The sequence below is a fragment of the Lineus longissimus genome, chromosome 3 (genome assembly GCF_910592395.1).
Source record: "Lineus longissimus chromosome 3, tnLinLong1.2, whole genome shotgun sequence".
Lineage (NCBI taxonomy): Eukaryota > Metazoa > Nemertea > Pilidiophora > Heteronemertea > Lineidae > Lineus > Lineus longissimus.
Genome location: NC_088310.1, coordinates 11,591,896 through 11,611,264, shown reverse-complemented (window position 1 = coordinate 11,611,264; position 19,369 = coordinate 11,591,896). Strand labels below are relative to the sequence as shown.

Below are 19,369 nucleotides of genomic sequence, written 5' to 3'. Positions count from 1 at the left end.
CAGTGAGACAATATTTCCTTGAATTAATTATCAAAATGTATATCCCGTTATGGCCTGGCTCTGTAGATTGAGGAACCCACCAAAGATTGAAGAATTTCACCCATCACAGTCATGTATTTACCACAGCTTCACAGTTCAGTACGGAATATGTGTGCCACAATACATGTATCTGCCCTGATAGCTAACGTGATGGCCAACGTGACTTTGAACAACTCAATTTTAACTTTACGTTAGACAACATAACATTTTGAGGTTTAACGTGAAATGTTAGGATAACAATCATCATTTAACATGATGGCATTTCGAACAACCCGGCCCAGGTTGAAACAGGAAAGAGAGAAAAGAAATGGCTGTGCTAAAATCATATCATCTATATGGTTGTCATTGCCTATCTATCGTTAAAGTCGAACATATAACAATGCCCGCAGATATGCACGTTTAGGCCATGGGACGAGTGGCAAAAATGTGTCTAGAAAAAGGATTCCGTTTGACAAATTAGCGGGCAAATTGAAAACAGTCGTTTTTGGGTAATATGGGATGCTGATTTCAAAAATCAATTTTTCGCGTAAAGTTGCACATTAAGTCAGAAATGAGACCCTTAATAGGACCTAATGGTCCCAAAGTAGAGGTCAAAAAGTTGATGTCATCGAAACATGTCAACATGGGTATCAAAATGAAGGTCTATGGGAGTACTTTAACATTGCATAATTTTTGGCCCCCTTAACGAACCGTGGGACCCCCCAGGGAGGGTCAAAAAATTGAAAAAGTGGTAACTTTGACCCTGTCCCACGATCTTCATAGGGACTATAAATGAATAAAAACTGTTTTATTTGACAGTAATCGTATAGACCTTCAAAATGATACCCATGACAACACTGACGGGGTAAGGGTTGCCGTGATAGTAATTTTGACCCCTTTTTAAGCTCCAAATTTAAGATCTCGAAAAGGTCTGTCGAATAAAACAGTTTTTATCCACATGCGGTGCCCATGAAGCTCATGGGAGGCGGTCAAAGTTTCCACTTTTGCCCTTTTTGACCCTCCCCACACAAAAGCCGTGATTCGCCCTTCCATCTGGTGAATAAATGGCCAACTATGAATAATATCTTCAATTCATTTATTTTCTGGGGGGGGGGGGGGTGTCTTATTTCCGTTTTGCAAACATGTATGCCGGCCGGCAAGCTGTCGACTAATACGATTGTTGCAGTAAGGCTCATTCATTGAAAGGATTTTTGAACATCGATTTCAGTAATTTCCCGCGTTGTCTGATTTGGGAAATTCTTAGTTCAGATTTACGTAAACGTGGTCAGGATGTTGCAGTACGAGCTATCAATGTCGTACAACGTACAGTGTACATGATTTGAGGTACACGTTGGGAAATACTTAGAACAACCAAATAATGCGGATTTTGCTAGCGGATGCAGCTGGTAAGGGCAGTTAGATTTATTTAGAGCAACCCTGAGAGAGTGTTTCTTGTTATCGGATTCGCCCCTAATCGGGGAGTACTTGATTGCAATTCAAAATTGCTGCATCATAGCCCCCTGGAAAGGCTTGTGGTATTCGACTCGATGACTCGACGACGCGATGGCTCGATGACGCGATCGTTGCTATGGATTTTGCTAAAATACGGAATCCCATGATCCTGGTCTCCGGGCTACCGCTTCAATAGCAGCGGTTTTAGCTCGGCCTTCCCATACCCAGCTACGGTATGTGGAAGGATGTGCCCCCCCCCCCCCCCCCCCCCCCAGCCATGGCCACTGAAGATTGGTCCCCGCGGTTGATTTTGATATTTAAAGGACTCGCGGAAGTTTCATAGCATGCAAAATGACCGGAGATTTAATTGACACACAGGCTTCTAGTGGCCAATGTCAGATGTCATAAGGTAGTCTGTCAACAATCGGAATTTCGCACATGTGCAGTTTTTTAGACTCAGTCACTCAGTCCCTCTTCCGTCCCTTGACATCTGCCCCCCCCCCCCCCCCCCAAGACATCAGCCCCTATAGGACATTTAATATTGCCCCCTAGGGCATATCCCCAGATATGGACATGTCCTGGTTGGAGATGCCCTAAGGGGAAAGATGTCATACGAGGATTTATAATTCCCAAACTAAACATTTTCCAGGAGATGTGCCCGTTCAATACATCTCGACCCAGCTAATTTTTCTTCAACCTTACCTTCAATATTTTTGTTTGTTAACGAGGAATAAAAATTTGATGTCACTCGCACATGTCGAACATGTTGTGTTTTCTCATTTGGTGATGCCGGTTTGGACATTTCCACTTCTGCCGTGCTGAACGGATATCCATAGCCAACCTTGTCTCCAGGAACTCGCGTCATTTTAATATTGGAATTTCTGCTTGTAAGGAACCTGGGCAGGAGGTTGATCTGAACCAGCTATATTTAGGTGTATTTAGTTGTACTAGCATATACCCATGGAGCGGGCAAAGTTGAAATGTAATATACATTAGTTAAATGGGCACGATGATTGAGCTACATTAAATTTCAAACGCTACTGAAGTTTTATTAAAGGTTAAACACGAAATGAACTGCATTTAGGGACTTATTGCTGCTATCTACATGCAACCCCCAATAGATTGATTGGAGTACGCTTTTTTGCACAATGATGTGACAATGCATTGAGACCAGTGTCAGCAGGTCCTGTTCCAAAAAAGGCCCTCACATGTCAGGCATATCACCTACCCACTCCCGTACCCAATGCCACTGTCGGACCAAAGCCAGGCGCATGGAGAGATGCGAGCGCAATTCAAACTGACAACATCAGTCAGTAAAGAATAAAACAAAGAGCAAGCGCTGGCCACTGTACATATTTTGTCCATCCTGGCATAACTGTTTATTGATACCCTGACTGCATGTTCCGGTAGGCCACTCTGCACAATTTGCCTCATCACTCAGGTCAGTGTTTCTCGAATAGAACTAAAATAGAATAGGCTAATCATTAATCTCCCTGCTAATACCCTGCACCATGGACCAGGTTGTATAGCACTACATACGTGCTGGAAGCTAATACTGATGTGGCAGGGAGAATATGCGTGAAGTTTGTGTATGCTTTTGAGAATGAGCGGAGCTCTCCAGTCGACGTGCTCTCAGAAAAGTTGTTATTTATTCTAAAACCACGAAGATATTCGACGTATGACACCCTCAGTGACACTCTTACGTATGATCCAGACCTACGAAGCCAAAGGTTGCAAGAATTCGAGGCATTTCCGAGGCCCAATTTTGAAACAAAAATCGCCTCCTATTTAGCGGCCACAACGCGCATTATAGTATAGATTCACGGTAAGACACCAGTGGCTTGCATAGCAACATGGCGCATGGTTTTATCAAAAATGCGAACTTGTGGGAAACGAAAAATGGTCGGATTAGATACGGTGAAAACAGCTGGAAAGGGGTTGGTAATGATCGGTTCTTTTTTATTTTCCTCCACTTACGATTCTATGTATAAATTACAGTCCAAGCAGTGATATTATTTAAAAAAATTCCAACTTGATCGCGTCATCGAGTCATCGCGTCGTCGAGTCATCGAGTCGAATACCACAAGCCCCCTGGAAACACCCATACTTCACATGCCGCGTCATCACGAAAATCAGGCATATAGTATTAGCTACACGCATTAATTTGCAATTCCAGCAGAAACCAAACGATGCAAAAGCCTCCACATTCGGAACACGCAATACGGGAATATCTTCTTACTTAATCACACCAAGAGGTCTTCAAGAGAAGAGCAAATCAATAAACTGTATTTCTCTAGCACCTGCGCAAATAACCATGCAAATCACCCCCTTCTCCCCAATTGAATTAGCTGGGGAGGTAGTGAACCATCAATGAGTAGGAGGCGCACTGCTGCCGCACTGCTCAACACTATATACAACCAAGGACGCTGATAGCGATGTTCATGAGCGTATGCCACATCAGTATTGTCAGGTACACATGGTCGGGGCAGGTTCTATGCAACCCGGGTTCTAGACATGTATACGTCCCGGGTTTTGTCCCTATGTATCATCTATGATTCGAGTGTATCAACACAATGGGTGACTTCAAAGTTGGTGTTGACAGTTGGTGTTAACACCGACCCTGACACTAACACCAGTTTTAACACTAACTTTGAAATCTGTCCTTGGTGTTGGTGTTACCCGAGTTTAAAGCTGGTGTTTGGTGTTGACACTTACACCAACACCAACACTGACACTCCTTTGAACACCAACTTTGAACTCCGTCTGTGGTGTTGGTGTTGACGCCTGCTGTTGGTGTTACCCAAGTTTAAAGCCGGTGTTGGGTGTTATCCTGACATCAGTCATGGCTTTGGTGTTGACCTGAACCAAAGCTGGTGTTAACTTCATGAAATTTTAAGTGACTTTTCTATTGGAGCCAACACCCAACCCCTAGGGGTTAGGCCGCCCTAACACCAGTCAGAGTTCAAAGTTGGTGTCCATGGTTTTGGTGTTAGCAATTGGCAGCCATGTTCTTCGTAGCTTTTCACGAAGTTGTTGATCGTGCTGAGGATTTTGTTAATCAAAGAGGGAGAAATGTTCATAGGAGAGCCGCGGAAAGTGGTGAGCCTGTAGAGAAACATCTCAGGCTCACCCAGAGACAGGTAGATGTGATATCCCAGGAGTTAAACATTTGCCAGCTTGCTCTGCTGATGAAAACATTTCTGTAAGATTGAAGCAGACGACGCCATGTTTTTTTCTATTTTCGCATTTTTGGGGTCAAATTTGGGATTCAAATATAAAATACCAGCCTGGTTTTTGTTACGTCATCAAAAGAATTAGATTCTACAGCATTCCTGTTCTGATGATGAAAATTTCTTAGATACCTGTATTTTGACATTTTTTTTGAAACGCATCATGCATGGATTCTTGAGTGGTCAACACCACTTCAGCTGGGCCTGCTGATCAGCTGTCAGGTTCTACATACTAATTTACCTCATTTATGCTCTTGTTTGTTCAGTTTGTTATTATAAATGGGGGCTATACATACTTAACCTGATAACTACATGAATCTTGTCGAATGGAAAAATCTTATGAAGTTTAAATACGTACTTTTCTGGACTTTCCGCAGCATCCATCATGTCCATGTCCATGACTTTTTCCATGGTGGTTTGGTGTTGGTGTTGGAGTCGATGTTGGTGTCGGTGTTGGTGTTGATTTCGAGGCTGGTGTTAGGGCTTTGGGTAACACCGCATACCAACATCTGGTGTTGAGTCAACACCAGTGTTGATACTTGGTGTTGACACCAGGTGTTAACACAGACATGTCATTTTGGGGCTGTGGGTTAACACCAACACCCATGCTAACACCTGACACTAACACCAACACCAACTTTGAAGTCGCCCATTATAAAGCTATGGAGAGACCATGACATTTCAATAGGGGGAAACACAGTTTATCTGTCTATATTTCAGCGCTCCCAGACAATGTGAGAGCCAGTCGGAAACAGAAATGCACGATACACCTGATTCTTTATGCCCCCAAATCAAAATGATTCTATGGTTCTGTTAGTCCGAGTTTTGCAGCACGGTAGTGTAATTCCATACGTTATTTCAATAGATTGGTAAGGGGGTTGTGATCAGGGATTTATCACGGATCTTTACGTACCTATACGGATCGGAATGTACACAAAATACTCGTGTCTCTACAGAGTTTTATCCTTGATAAGTTGCTTGTCTCAACCTCCCTACTCGGACAGCCAAGCCTTAACCTTAATCCGGGACACATACTTTGCATTGTGATTTGGGAACTCATTTGAAGCCCATCGCCAGTACATATAGGGATGAACCTCAGATTCTCAAGGTTGACCTTTTGGATGCCGCTAGTTCGAAATGCCCTAGGATAGAATGTCCAAGGAACGAATGATTTTTCATGTGCTTATTAAGCTCAGAAATCAAATTTTTAAAGTCATTAGGTCAGAGATAAAAAATTTCAGAGCTAATTGACCTCCATTGCTTCTATAAATCATATACCATATAAATCCGCCATACCGGACAACAAGAAGACTAACGCGTCCCTACACCGTCGATGGTTGTTTCTCGTATGTAATTACCAACACATAAATGGGTATAGTGACTGCTCTGTCGTGAGAATCGGTACAGCCTTAGATCGGAGAGAGGAATTACAAAAACTACAGTAATACTATTATTTGATTGTATTAAGCTTCATGATGATCACAGTTAACAATATCTGAGGTTATCACTTACAAGTGAGATCCTTACACTTCAGAATCTCCCTTTACACTAACTACTTCAAATCAAGATTCCTATTTGATGCTAAGCGTGGACGTGAGTGGGCGAGATTTGGAGAGACCAGGCCCTGTTCTGTTCAGGACCACCAATGGGTTACAATCGTACAATCGTTAGTCGGTAAAGACTGAAGCAAATTACTTATTTCTTAGAACGGAAGTTATCCGCCTACACAAGAGGCAGCAGAAGGAAAGTTCAAAGCATTATTTACGATGTGCCGCCAAGCCTAGCAACACAGTTCATTACTATGACAATATACAGTTTCTCTCCACCCACGCACCATAAATTCCTCAATCCAACACAACTTCCTTGATCTGACCGATCCAATTAGGCCCTATTTACAATGTATTTAACTCAAGCGTAATGCCTGGTCAATCTTATTCTCAAGGATGCCGGAAGCAAATGATTTACTGTTTATTTATAAAACACAGACTTGCTACCAATTAATCAAATATCGAAATTTCAAACTGAATCTAAAACTTATATCATAAAGTCCAAATCGTCAGCCACAGTGACCTGTCATAGTGCCGATCGTACCAAGAGACACCACACTAATATTTGTTAGTTCTCGAAAAATGCCGCCAACTCGAGCGGCAGGCGCCCATTGTATATGATGCTATTAACTTAGTTCAAATGATTGTATCTAAGGAGGACAAGGCGTCACTATAAAAAAGCTGTTATCGCGTAGGAGACAGATGTACTTTTTTCTCTTTTTAACCAGCTGCAAAGTCTTTCCGGTTTGAGGAAACGGCGTAGTTAATATGGTGACACTATAGGACAGTAAAAGGGGCTGGGTGCTTAAGAAAACCATTTGGCAGTGAAAAATAGCTCTATCTTCATTTTTACTCATTCGAATTTGATGATTTTTTGTCGGTATTCTTAGAATGTTGTGTTTTATCATTGTAGCAAAAATATTTCAAAAAAATTTGGAAGTAAAACAGTTTTTTGTAAGGGTTTTTTAAATGGCAGGTTACATAATCAAGCACTCATGCATTCACATTCTAGCCGTAATGTGTAATTTGAAAACAAAATTGCGGACAATATCCTGAAAACCGTATTGGAGTTTGTGCACCAGTTTGGGAAATATTGCATGAAGTGGCTATAGGTGTTGATATAGGACTGCGGATCGAGGCTATACAATCGGCTACAGATACCTTTACTACGAAATAGATCCCTAAACATTGCCAATCAGTAGGTGTTTAATAGGAAATAACAATTAAATTGGTTTCTATGGAAATCAAGACATAATACATGTACATAAAAACGCATTTTCAACCACACTGCCACTTAAAAACAATTAAAGACATGCTTATCTCGCTCAGAGGCACCATGTTTTATATGTTGGTAATATATCTATAGGTTGTAAATCCAACCGTTCAAGATTAATACGTGTACATTGATGCTTGTTCTCCTGTACAAAGCTCCATTCGTGGTCCAATGATGAAGTCGTTAACACAATTTCTAATCCCTTTATCTCCTACACCCACCACTGAAAATATTAAGAATTGGGTTCATATATGGTCAGGTAGGCGAGCTCTATCCCACAACACATTACAATCATTTGTAGCTTGCATTGTTAAATAAAAGTCGCTCATGATCAGCTCCCGGACTATAACGTCCTTATGTAAACATCAATGTGGAGCTATTTCGGACAAACAATTTTTTTTTTTTTTGGGGGGAGGGGTCATATAACTGAAACACACCATCCGCCTACAACCAATTTTAAGCACTGGCAGTTTCCAAATGAATTATGTAACTGTATAAATATTGGTAATGTGGCGGTATCAGCGCGTTATACAAATGTTCTAATAACATGTACGAACCACTTCTGAAGAGCCTCAAGAGAGCGTCAGATGAACATACTGCGACATGATGCTAATATCGTGTAGGAGCCCAATTACTGACTTTTCGTAGATGCATTTCGCAGCTTATTTAAAGGAAGCGTGATCGTGATAGGACAACACCCATGACACTAGTTAGATTACTCTTGGCTCTTCCTCGCTGAGGTTCTCGAACACTTCACAATTACTATAATGTGACACGTCATGTACACAACGGGCTAGTGGAGATTTTTTCTCCAGATTTTCGACAGCAAAGATTATTCGACATTTATTTTCTCTCAGCACAGCCAATCAAATTTTACCATCACAAATTTAGTGTGATGATGATTATGATCATTGATGACATCCATGATGGTTATTTCGGTTCTGTGCTGAATGATACCCTAGCTATAGTGTATATTGGGATTTTCTACTGCACAAATAGTCAATACCCCCAGTCATGTCAGTCGTCCCAGTGCACGCAAGAATGTCCGGGCGGAAACATCACAAATCGACTAATTCACAATTGCAAGGGTCTCATAATCTTGGACGTGCAAAGATAAGTCGGCCAAACTATTTGGAGTTTAAAACTTGTCAACGTCAGTATATGAATTTGTATTACGTCTTCGGGTTTTTTATCAGGTTGGTCTCGAAAACAATGCTCATCCATTTCGTTATTTTAACCGAATTTTGAATTTCGATATCGATTTCATTTAAATCATAATCTCGGATAGTTACACTACCAAACTCTGCACATAAAACACATCAAAATGTTTTTCGACACTAAGTGGGCAATATAGCAAAATTGAAACGTCCCATACATTTGGTTGTGCACTGGGGGGTTGGGGGTAATGGCTATGCAGTAAAGGATCAAAATTATTCTCATCACGACTATTCCTGAGTGCTCGATCGTCTTCGGCCTAAAGGCCTGTGTATACTAGTAAAATATTAGCAACATTTTTACAACATTTCCAGTTGCAACAAATGTTGCAAAAATGTTGCGTAGTGTGTACAGAGCAAAACGCTTCTTACAACATGTTGTAAAATTGTTGTAAAATTGTTGCAAATTAAATGCAATGCAATTCTTTGTTGCATGTTGTAAATATGTTGCAAACTCTTCAGCCAATCAGATATAGGATTAGCGTCATGTGATCTACCTGTGGTCCTGTGACTTGAACAAGCAGCTGGTATAGCAACTCTCAACTGAGTGTCTTGCTTAGTAATGGGTGGTGAAACCTTTTCAAGAAGTTCTTCGAATGCAGTTTCATCCATTCGCAGGAAGTTTTTGTATGATGGCTTGTCAGTCAGCGCAACTCCTTTAACAGGCAGTGATATGCCCCATGATCCACCCTCATTTTGATCCAGGGCCTGGTCCATACTCTCTTTGGTTTATTTCGCCGCCTCTTCCGCCTCTCAACAATGACAGCTAAAATTGCTGCAGAAGCACTCAAAACACATCTTCACTCCTTTGAATCATCCATCTTCCCTCCAAAATACCTATTTTCCCTTTGTTTCCACTAAAGGGTTTGCAACAATTTACCAACATGTTGTAAAAATGTTGCCAATTTGTTGCTTATTTGTTGCTAGTGTACGCAGGGCCTTGAAGGGCTTGTTGCTAAATTGTTGTAAAAATGTTGCTAAATTGTTGGTAAAATGATGCTAATATTTTACTAGTGTACACCCTGTTTTACTCGATTATTTTGACTAGAGCTTTAGGAAGCCAAAAATACTAATATTAAGGACGGCTACATCATTCAATCTGACAGATCGGTTAGGTGAGACCGATAATTTGATTACTATCAGCTGAATCAACCCTCAAATACCTTAATCAGTTATTAATTGAATTATTGATTTCATCAAGAAAAACAAACAAACAAAAGGAATACCATGGATTATTGCGATCGATAGACTCGATGGCTGTACATTTTGTATACGTATCCGCACAATCCTTTATCATCACATGACCATATCGATGTGATGTCGATCGGCGATTCTGATGTTTTAAACTGATGGCATCTGGCATTTGAATATACTTTTGACTCGCCGATCTAACACCCGTTCATTATCTCTGAACATAACCTCCCCAAGCACAATGCGTGTATTGTACGCGCCGATCACCGATCCGAAGGTTGACCGCGCTCAACGTTGCTTAACTTCCACTCTGGGACCAACGCGCCAACCACTGGGCCATAAAGGAATTCCCTCTTGGCCGGCGGGTTAAGCCGTGCCATATACCTGGTACTATACATCATTCCCCCCTTCGGACAGAGATGGATCGTCCGCGATCCTACTTAGCGCTTCATGCGTCTCAGTACCGAACTACAAATCCAGAGCTCGCATCGCGTGGGAAGGTCTGCCAGATGTATTGTACGCGCCGGTCACCGATCCAAAGGTAATGATATCAGTTGTATTGCCAGTCCAATTTTTGATGAAGTGGTTGACAGTTTCCGTGACTGCATGACTGCAGAGAGCTATGTCGGGTCATCTGAGTTGGGGAAGTATGTATACGTCTGACCGGTAGATTGGAGGGTGTCGATCAGCCGGATTGATAGAAATGAAGAAATTCCCTCATGGCCGGTCACCGATCATAAAGGAATTCCCTCATGGCCGGCGGGTTAAGCCGTGCCATATACCTGGGGGTACTGTACAATGCGCATTGAACAGGCCAAGGCCTTTGCATTCCTGATTGGCCACCTCAGGGACTATCTGCCTGTCATTCTGAACGCTTGCTGTGAAATCGGGCATGATGTCATGATCGATGATCAATCAGAAATTTTAGAAAATTTGGCTATCCCGATGAAACAATGTTGAATGGCAGTGCACGACAACAGGCATTATAACTACGGGGCCTTGGCTTGCATAATCCAAAACGGTCTTAGATCGGTGAGTCTAGAGCATGTTCAGCCGGTGTGGCGGGGATAGTAGTCCTAGGGCTGATAGTCCGTGTAACAATAGCCCGCATTGCTATATGTTTTGGTTAGGGTTAGCGGTACAATAGATCATGCTGCTTAATTGGTCAAATACAATGCTACCGGACTATGACTCCAGGGGGACTATATCCGCTGTCACACCGGCATTAGATGGCACTGGCGATTCGGATTGGAGCACAGATTAAATAGAATATCACCACGTCAATGACCAACCCTGATAATAAGTTTCGAATAACAACTGGCATACAAGAAAGACATGCGCTCGAGTCGCTTACACTGAGGTTATTGGTGTTGACGCCATATTTCTATGGACATTTTTCGTGTTCAATACAAGCGATGATACAGTAATACTATCGACCAAAGCCAACAGCTGTCAGTGTATGAAGTGTAAACTATCTGCCTAAACCAAACACGCGTGAAATCATACCGCAAATCGTAAATCGTTATGTTAACGGGACAATGTGGAGAAAAATTCACCGCAATCTTTACCCGAGATACATCAAATAAAATCCCGACTAACTACAAATGGAACCGAAATTTTTAAATGATATCAGTTGTATTGCCAGTTCCATTTTTGATGAAGTGGTTGACAATTTCCGTGACTGCATGGCTGCATAGAGCTATGTCGGGTCATCTGAGTTGGGGAAGTAAGTATACGTCTGACCGGTAGATTGGAGGGTGTCGATCAGCCGGATTGATAGAAACCCGTGACGTACAATCGACGTACAGAACTCAAACTTACAATACCTCAAGACGGAAAAGACACTGCCAAATATTTTTGGCGTAAAGCCTTTTCTATGATAAATAAAACTACAGATGATTACAAAGCATTAAAATAAAAAATAAGAAAATTTCAGAACATAACCATAGCGGGTAATCAAACCCGGGGACGAACGTTTTGAAGCCCAGCTAAATGGCGTACATAACTAAATATGTATCACGCCAATCGGCCTTTTGGAAACCGCAACTTTGCGAGCCGGACTTCACATTCTGGTTAGATAGCGTTATGCGCGTGCGTGGACTCGCATTAAATTTCATAGTAAGGTCTTAACATGAAATATTAATTTTGCATGAATAATCTTAATATTCAAGTGGAGTGGTAGCGTCATAATTTTATCAAACTATTGGCCCCAAAATACATATTGAGCCTACATTTTGTGAGACCAAATTCTTGCAGAATATGTAGTTCATCACCCATATCTTATCCAGACTATATAGGCTGGCAACGTTGGGTGTTTTCTTAACATTTCCGTCTGGCATCAACTAGTTTCAAGGGAATTTCCTCTTTTAGCCACGTCAGATCTTTGTAGCTTCGCTCTTTTAACCGTTTTTAATTTGTGGCCTTCGGGGTCCTCGCCTAATATCTAGCTTTGTACAGACATACAACTGTCATCACAAATATTATCCAAGGTCTGAACAAAAAATACTTTTTGTTCGCACAATCAACACCAGGTCAATCGAGATTTGGGATTATTACCTTACCTCAAAGTATTCTGGCTTAAAATTTTGTATTTTAGTGTGCATCATCCCTGCTTGATGGAGTGCCTTTATGGCTACATCCACATTCTCTACATTGGCGAATACTTCATCGAATGTGTTGAATACTGCAACGGCGTGTGTCTCAAACACCACGTCTGAAAACATCAATTCTTCGTCATTCAGATTCTGGAGGTTGAAGTTTTCAAACATATTCTGGAAGTCCGGATTGTTGCGGAAAAATCTGGAAGTAGACAAACGTAGTAAATATACTCATCAACCGCGCGCGGTGAACACGTATAAGGTGATAAGTAACAAGCTTCCCCCAGCTTATTGAACAAAGAAGCTAACGTCATTTCAGTTTTTCCGAGTATGGTCATTTTCCTGTGCCACCTATATAATCAGTATCAGTACAAACCAATATTGGCAAAAAAATTCAATAAATTCTGACTATTTCATTTGATAAGATGTGGCTGCCCGTAATGAGTCGAATCCAACGTAATTCCTACTGTGTCCGCAAAGTTTTAGCTTCAAACTCTAGATAAATATGAGCACTTATTGAAAAGCTTGCGATCCTTTGCTGTGGCCTGTACCCGAATGCCTTGGTTGGTCGGGACATATAATTGACATGAGTTATGCTTCATTGTCGGGGGGTTGAACCGAGGTGAGGTTGAACGACTTGTAAAGGAGGTGATTCATACACATCAGAGCAGCCAGTCCGACACTGACAAAGAACGGCGGCCGACATAACCTCTGGAAAAACCTCTTCAGGAAATAAGAGGGTTAGATGATGGCATCAACCAATACATTCGCGAAATTCCACGTGACTGTGCCATCCAAAACATTCCCGGACATAGTCATAATGAACTTCGTGTGATTCGTGTAAACGCCAATAATTACCTGATAATCTCGGCAAAAAACAAATTATGGGGGCTTATTTAAAATAAAGTATGTCCCCAAAGTATATTAAATGAACCGAGAAAACCTTGACTGAAAAACGGCGCCATTTTTTCCTTGCATGAACCTGTCATATGGTTCAGGCATGTTTGTCATTGTAAACATGCGCGGGACAGACAAAATGGTTGAGACTAAAGCGACGTGACGAATTGCTCGGGAAATGTCCGATCAGATGAAAATATCAGGCAAAAGAAACCAGGTTTATTTCATGCCCGAGGTCACTGAAATCCAGGGAAAAAGCTCATGTTTTGTCGGATTCAAACAAAAATATCCCACATAACCAGCCACATTTGTTTTCGAAGCACAACTGATAATCTATGATAGCCATAACGCCATTGATTGCATGTTCGAAGATAAAAGACGATGGGGGAAATCCGACTCAAGCGGCGGTCAGCTCAGCCATGAGATAAAAAAATACCAAAAAGAACATGTGCGTATCTGGACTCACATTGTTGAGACAGTGTTGCAGCCGAAATCGGACTATTAGACGATGCTACATTTAATTTTTCGACCAAAGCGATATGCAATGGCGTCTCCTCGAGGGCTTATTATGATAAACCGCAAGATGTAAAGACTTTTGTCGTTTGATGCCATTCAACATTGTTCAATCGAGACAGCCAATAGGGTGGCGACACCAAGTTGTCTTACATTTCTGATGAACACGACATCATCTCATACCCTTGTCGTTTTTTTTGTGTCGATTTTACAGCAAGGGTTCAGAATGACAGGCAATGCCAATCTGGTATGAAAGGGCCTTGGCCTGTTCAATGTGCATTGTGCAGGGGGCGGTCATGCCAAGAGATCATGATCCGGTGTAATGTTTTTGAGTGTTTCCCCTCATTATTTGGGAACGCTCAAAAATAGATTGACAAGTTTTTCTGTGTATCCCCCCTATTGAAAAGTCGTGGTCTCTCTAGCTGCCTATTGTTTGGAAACACTGACACATGGGAAACAACCACAGATGTTACACCGGTGTTAGATCGGTTATCCAGCTTTGTGTTGCAGGAGACAAGGGTTACGCTTACGAAATACTTATATTGAAGTGATCAATAAATTGTCAATGGTTGCGTACCCGCCTTCGATAGCAGGACTACAACGCATGTTAAGTCAGACAAATACGCACATGACATAAGTGTCTATCATATCCTGAATCTGAATCGGGGCTGGAGGTATCTTTTAGAATATAGTGATGATTCGAGCGGTGATGGGGGGGGGGGGGGGGTGCATCACCAATCAGTCAGTGGAAGAATGACCTAGGGAACTTTGGCAACGGCCAATTGATCAACCTATCCGCACTTTATCTGCGTGTCTGAAGGGTCTTTTTGGCTTGTTGCTTTTCTCTAAAAGGAGTTGACTTTTTTCAATAGCCACAACACTGAATAAAAATTGTTTGGATTAACACGGTCAACCATATATTTCACTAGCGCACATGTGCGCTCGAACAGCATGCATTCTCTAAATTAGTATTGCATTTGATAATTTCTATTGCAGTTGAATTCAATTAGTCCATTGCAATTTGCAGCTCACTTCAACCTGCCCGTATTTTGCTGGCAGGTAGTTTTTATTTATTCTCCTCGCCTACGATTACCAACGAGAAACAAAGCTGACCTTTCACAAGAGAAACTCTCAGTCGTTAACCTGACACTAGACTGTTTTCTAATCCATGAGTAACGACCGGATGATGATTAATGTACGTTTACATCGCTTATTGCAAACAAAGCACGATGATTATCCACCGAAGTGCCCGACAATAACTGTGATATTTGTAATTCTTTGATGAATTATCATCAGTAATTCAGTTTTATCATGAAATACAGGTGGGACCAACAAAATCCCGCAGAGTACAGTTTAAAGGAATAGGCGGCTTTTCACTGCAGTATGGTTGTTCTTCTGTTGGTTCATCAGTAAACTATTTTTCTGAACGTGTTTGATGCTTTTCCAATTTTGTTTCAGCTCTTAGATACATTTGGAAGGAAAAAGCGTTATTCTTTTTTTAGTACACACAAGTCCTGGCGCGAAATACCTTTCCCGCTACATGAGTTCACGTCACCCCGCTATTACGACACAACGCCATTTCCATTATTGTCGCAGTACGTAGCTGGGTAATCAAGCGCAATCAGCGTGATGTCGGCAAAGTCTATATCTAAACCAAGACGTCACAGGGTAGATCCATGGCTCCAGGAAGCAACTTATAATTATTAGTGCATCGTTTAACATGGAAAGGATCGATGCATGGAGAGCTAACTCGGGTCAAGTCGTAGTCAATATCGGAAAAGTCAGATTTTTTATTTTTCCTTTTTGTGCAATATTGTCGTTGGAAACTGTGTAGAATAGGAGGTGAATGGGTAGCCGACAGCAGGGTAATATTGTCAGTAATAATGCCAGTAGTCCTTAGTGAGACGACTGATCACCTTGGTGAATATGAGGCGCGAACTGGGGACCTAAATTATTAGAAATTATCTCGATGAGCATTTGACTAATTTCCTCAAATGATACATCTTGACATTTAAACAAGCACGTTTATTTCTGAGCAAAAACTCTACACATGCTCGTGATTCTAAACTAGGAAAACAGAAAAACTTTAACTTAAAGTTCATGATTTCAAATCATGTTTTTTTACACAGTGTTATAGTCAGTCATTGCATCATGATATCGTGACAGTCATGTCGGCGCTCCCGTCTTCAATTTATATTTGCCACCATTTGGCCTTACTTCCTACGTCACTTTCTCAGTTCGAGGCTCATTGCCTTTGCCATTATTCGCCATCTTATGTCTACTTGTTTTTTTCTGTCCCTCTGCAACCCCCCCCCCCCTTTTACACTATATACTACCGTAAACTTTACTATGTGCCGCTTTTTCTTATTTGTAAGTGTCCCGGTTACCCGGCACGATGTTATTCAAACCGAAAACCAAGACCTACAGCCTAGGAAGCAGATAGGAGTATAACATCTACCCGAACTACAAACCTTATTCTTCAAACGTCATGTTTATTCACGCCAACTCTAGCAAATCTGTTCCAAACTTGTGTTTTTGAAGTTAAAATCATCGTCCAAACGCCAAGAAATTCGGAACAAGTCATATCAAAAATCTATCTTCAAACCACAACAAAATATTCTTTTTCGGAATCCGCAAACTTATGGAATGCGAATAATTTGTCTGTCCTGGTCTATCCCGCGAACGTGCAGTTGACTAATATAACTGTCTATGATAGTATCTGCGCTTGCAGTGACGGCCATGATTTTTTGCAATTTTTTTTCCGGACAGGAATCATGCGCGTACAGGCTAAGTCAGTGGTTGGAAAAAGATATGATGCTGAGGAAAATAAAAATGCCTACTTCGTGTGATTTTAGAACCACACGGGCGTGCACAAACCCTGGGTGTATCTTACGGAGGAAGGGGAAGGGGCAAGTTGAAGTCAACCAAAATGTGTTTTTGACCATGTTTGACCGAAAAAAAGTATAGAGCGTCATTTTGCCTCCCCTCCGATAATCCCGACCGAAAAGCTAGCTACGTCCCTGCAAATTCCCATGGTATTAATGAATAAATCTGTATGTTGCCCTAGTTTTTAAATCAACAAATGGTTTACAAAATAAAACCTTTGGTTTGAGTAACAAAATGTATGTTGGTCTAAGTAGTGCTAAACAATGAATTCATTTCAAATCATTTTGGGAAGTAATCTCGAATCGAATCGCCGTCGGCTATCATACTCTCATTGTCTTATATCTAGTGCGAACTTTAGGTGTCTAGTTTGATAATCAAGTGTCCATGTTAAACATGTGTGTCGATGTGCATTTGCAAACCTTCAAACAATCAGTTTAGTCAGGAAAAAAAATATATCTGATGCAAGCCACTCGACACAGTCAGCCAGAGAGCAACTACACACTAACTTCTATAAGAAATATCAGCTCAATGTTGTACTATAAACTAAGTAGCAGAAGCAGCACTGCTCTTCATTGTAATCACATGAGCACTTAAACGGCCAACATGGCCAAGAGACTCCTGCAGGGATATCAGGCTGCACAGGACGCGGGCCCATTCATGTTTGGCATGCCATCCCCGCCGAACACATGCCGAAATAACAGTCATTTACATTGTCGAACAACTGTTTACCGGCAGTGTTTTAAAAACGGCATTCGCCATACCATTAAAAAGCCAGGCCAGAGCCATGTAAAACAAGCCCATAACCACAAAGTAGGCCAACTACACAACTAAAACATTCAATAATCAAACTGAAAAGCCCTACGCCGCAAACTAGACCGTAGATTTCTGAGTGTGCAGATCAACAGTAAGGTTTTGATCATGACACGACGTAAAATCACTTTATATAAAATCACCCTGAAAGTATATAACGCCTAGCAAGCCCGTCAGTGTATAGTCCATTCCCTCCGTTCCGTCAATCGGTTGAACCCGTCAAATGCACTGAGACATCACACAGCTTTGCGACACTAGCTAAAAAAATCAGGAATCTTCTTCTTCGGGAACGTGTTACACATAACAGTCTCTTATCCATTCACGACAGGTAAGCAAAACTATCACTTGCTAACTCATTGTCTGGAGGTAAAGGATTATGTTAAAGTTACCTTTAAAATAACTATTGGGAGAAAGTATTATACTTATTACCAGTGCTAACCTTCAATGCCAAATAAATTACGCATATATCACGTACATGTAGGGCTAAATTCATAAAGGGCTTTTAAGGGTTAGACGTGTGTAACTTCTCCCTAATCAGTTTCAGGGCCTATTCATATTCTGTGAAGATTTACATAAAGGACCTGAGTATGTCTATTCAGTAGTTAAACGCTGTTTTAAGCTAAACGCCCTCTATGAATTTGGCCCGTACTGTTTTCATCGCAATGAATACTTTATCCTTTGGAAGGACATTCATTCGGAGAAAGAGGTCGTCATCACATCAGCTCTAGCTACTCAATCACCTAGCTTGTGGATCGACTAATACATTATTTCAATAATGCAAACCAAGTATTGATTTGGTTGCTGCATAACATTTAGTCGAAGGATGTGATAAATAACAATAAAAGTAATCATAGAAGGGTGGGCTGAAAAGTAAATTCTATGCCTTTCCATTCAATTTAGGAATGAATGGCACTTTAGAGTGCCCTCTGACCATTTTGAATTTTATAATGGCCGCCACTGCGGAACGATGCACAACTTTTCGATTATCGTTTCTTAAACTTAGCGATATAAAGTGATGATGTGAATGGCTAATTACCCTAGGTATTATGGCCCATTAAGTGACAATGTAACAGGCCCTGTGCAACACAAGGTTTCTCGTACGTGTTTGACACCAAGGTCTTGGGTCAATCAAAGATCGTTCCAAATGGATAACAAGTAACAATATTTAAGCTTCAGGGCGCCGTAACAACACACAGGGTATATACCAGTATAATAAATAGCCGGTGAAATTCAAATCAAAGGGCCACTTCTACTGGATACCTTTTTTTAACGAAGATCAAACGATAAATATGGCATGTTCATGGTTGCAGCAAGGAAAACCAGCAGATGAAGTTTGTAGTTCCTTTCTATCGCTCATTACGGTAAACAATTCCAGAATATCTCCCTGATTAGCAGAATTAGGACAAAAATGTCAGACATTTTCCATTTTCTCCCTAATGTAAATGCATGAGGTTGACTTGAAAAGTCCCAATAGCTGATACCAGGATAAGAGGGGCGAGTATTGTTTTAGTCTCTGTCTCTCGGATAAATCTTGAAGTTCGGAATCAAGTTGTTTTTCTCTGAATAACCCGATCCATAACTGCATTCTTTGGCCGGACGTTCAATAAATTCACTTGGCTAGTCTACTGTCACCTACCCACACCAGCAGGCATACTTATTTCAATAACACACCGTTTATGTGATTGCATTTCATTCATTTATTCACCAATCCCAGTTGTGTATGAATGTAACTATACTAACG

At 41.2% G+C, this 19,369-nt stretch overlaps 1 protein-coding gene across 2 annotated transcripts in view; it reads right to left on the bottom strand.

Annotated features, from left to right (window-relative positions):
• Positions 1-19,369, bottom strand: part of LOC135485714 (cytoglobin-1-like) — a 74,962-nt gene that overhangs the window by 8,221 nt on the left and 47,372 nt on the right. The window contains exons 3-4 of one of the 2 annotated variants that reach the window (XM_064768108.1): positions 12,487-12,724; positions 7,567-7,743 (exon numbers count right to left, since the gene is read on the bottom strand). In XM_064768108.1, coding sequence (XP_064624178.1) covers positions 7,732-7,743; positions 12,487-12,724 — 250 coding nt within the window. In that variant the 3' untranslated portion in view covers positions 7,567-7,731. Of the gene's footprint in view, positions 1-7,566; positions 7,744-12,486; positions 12,725-19,369 lie in introns of those variants that run through there. The other variant, XM_064768107.1, reaches the window with a different exon arrangement.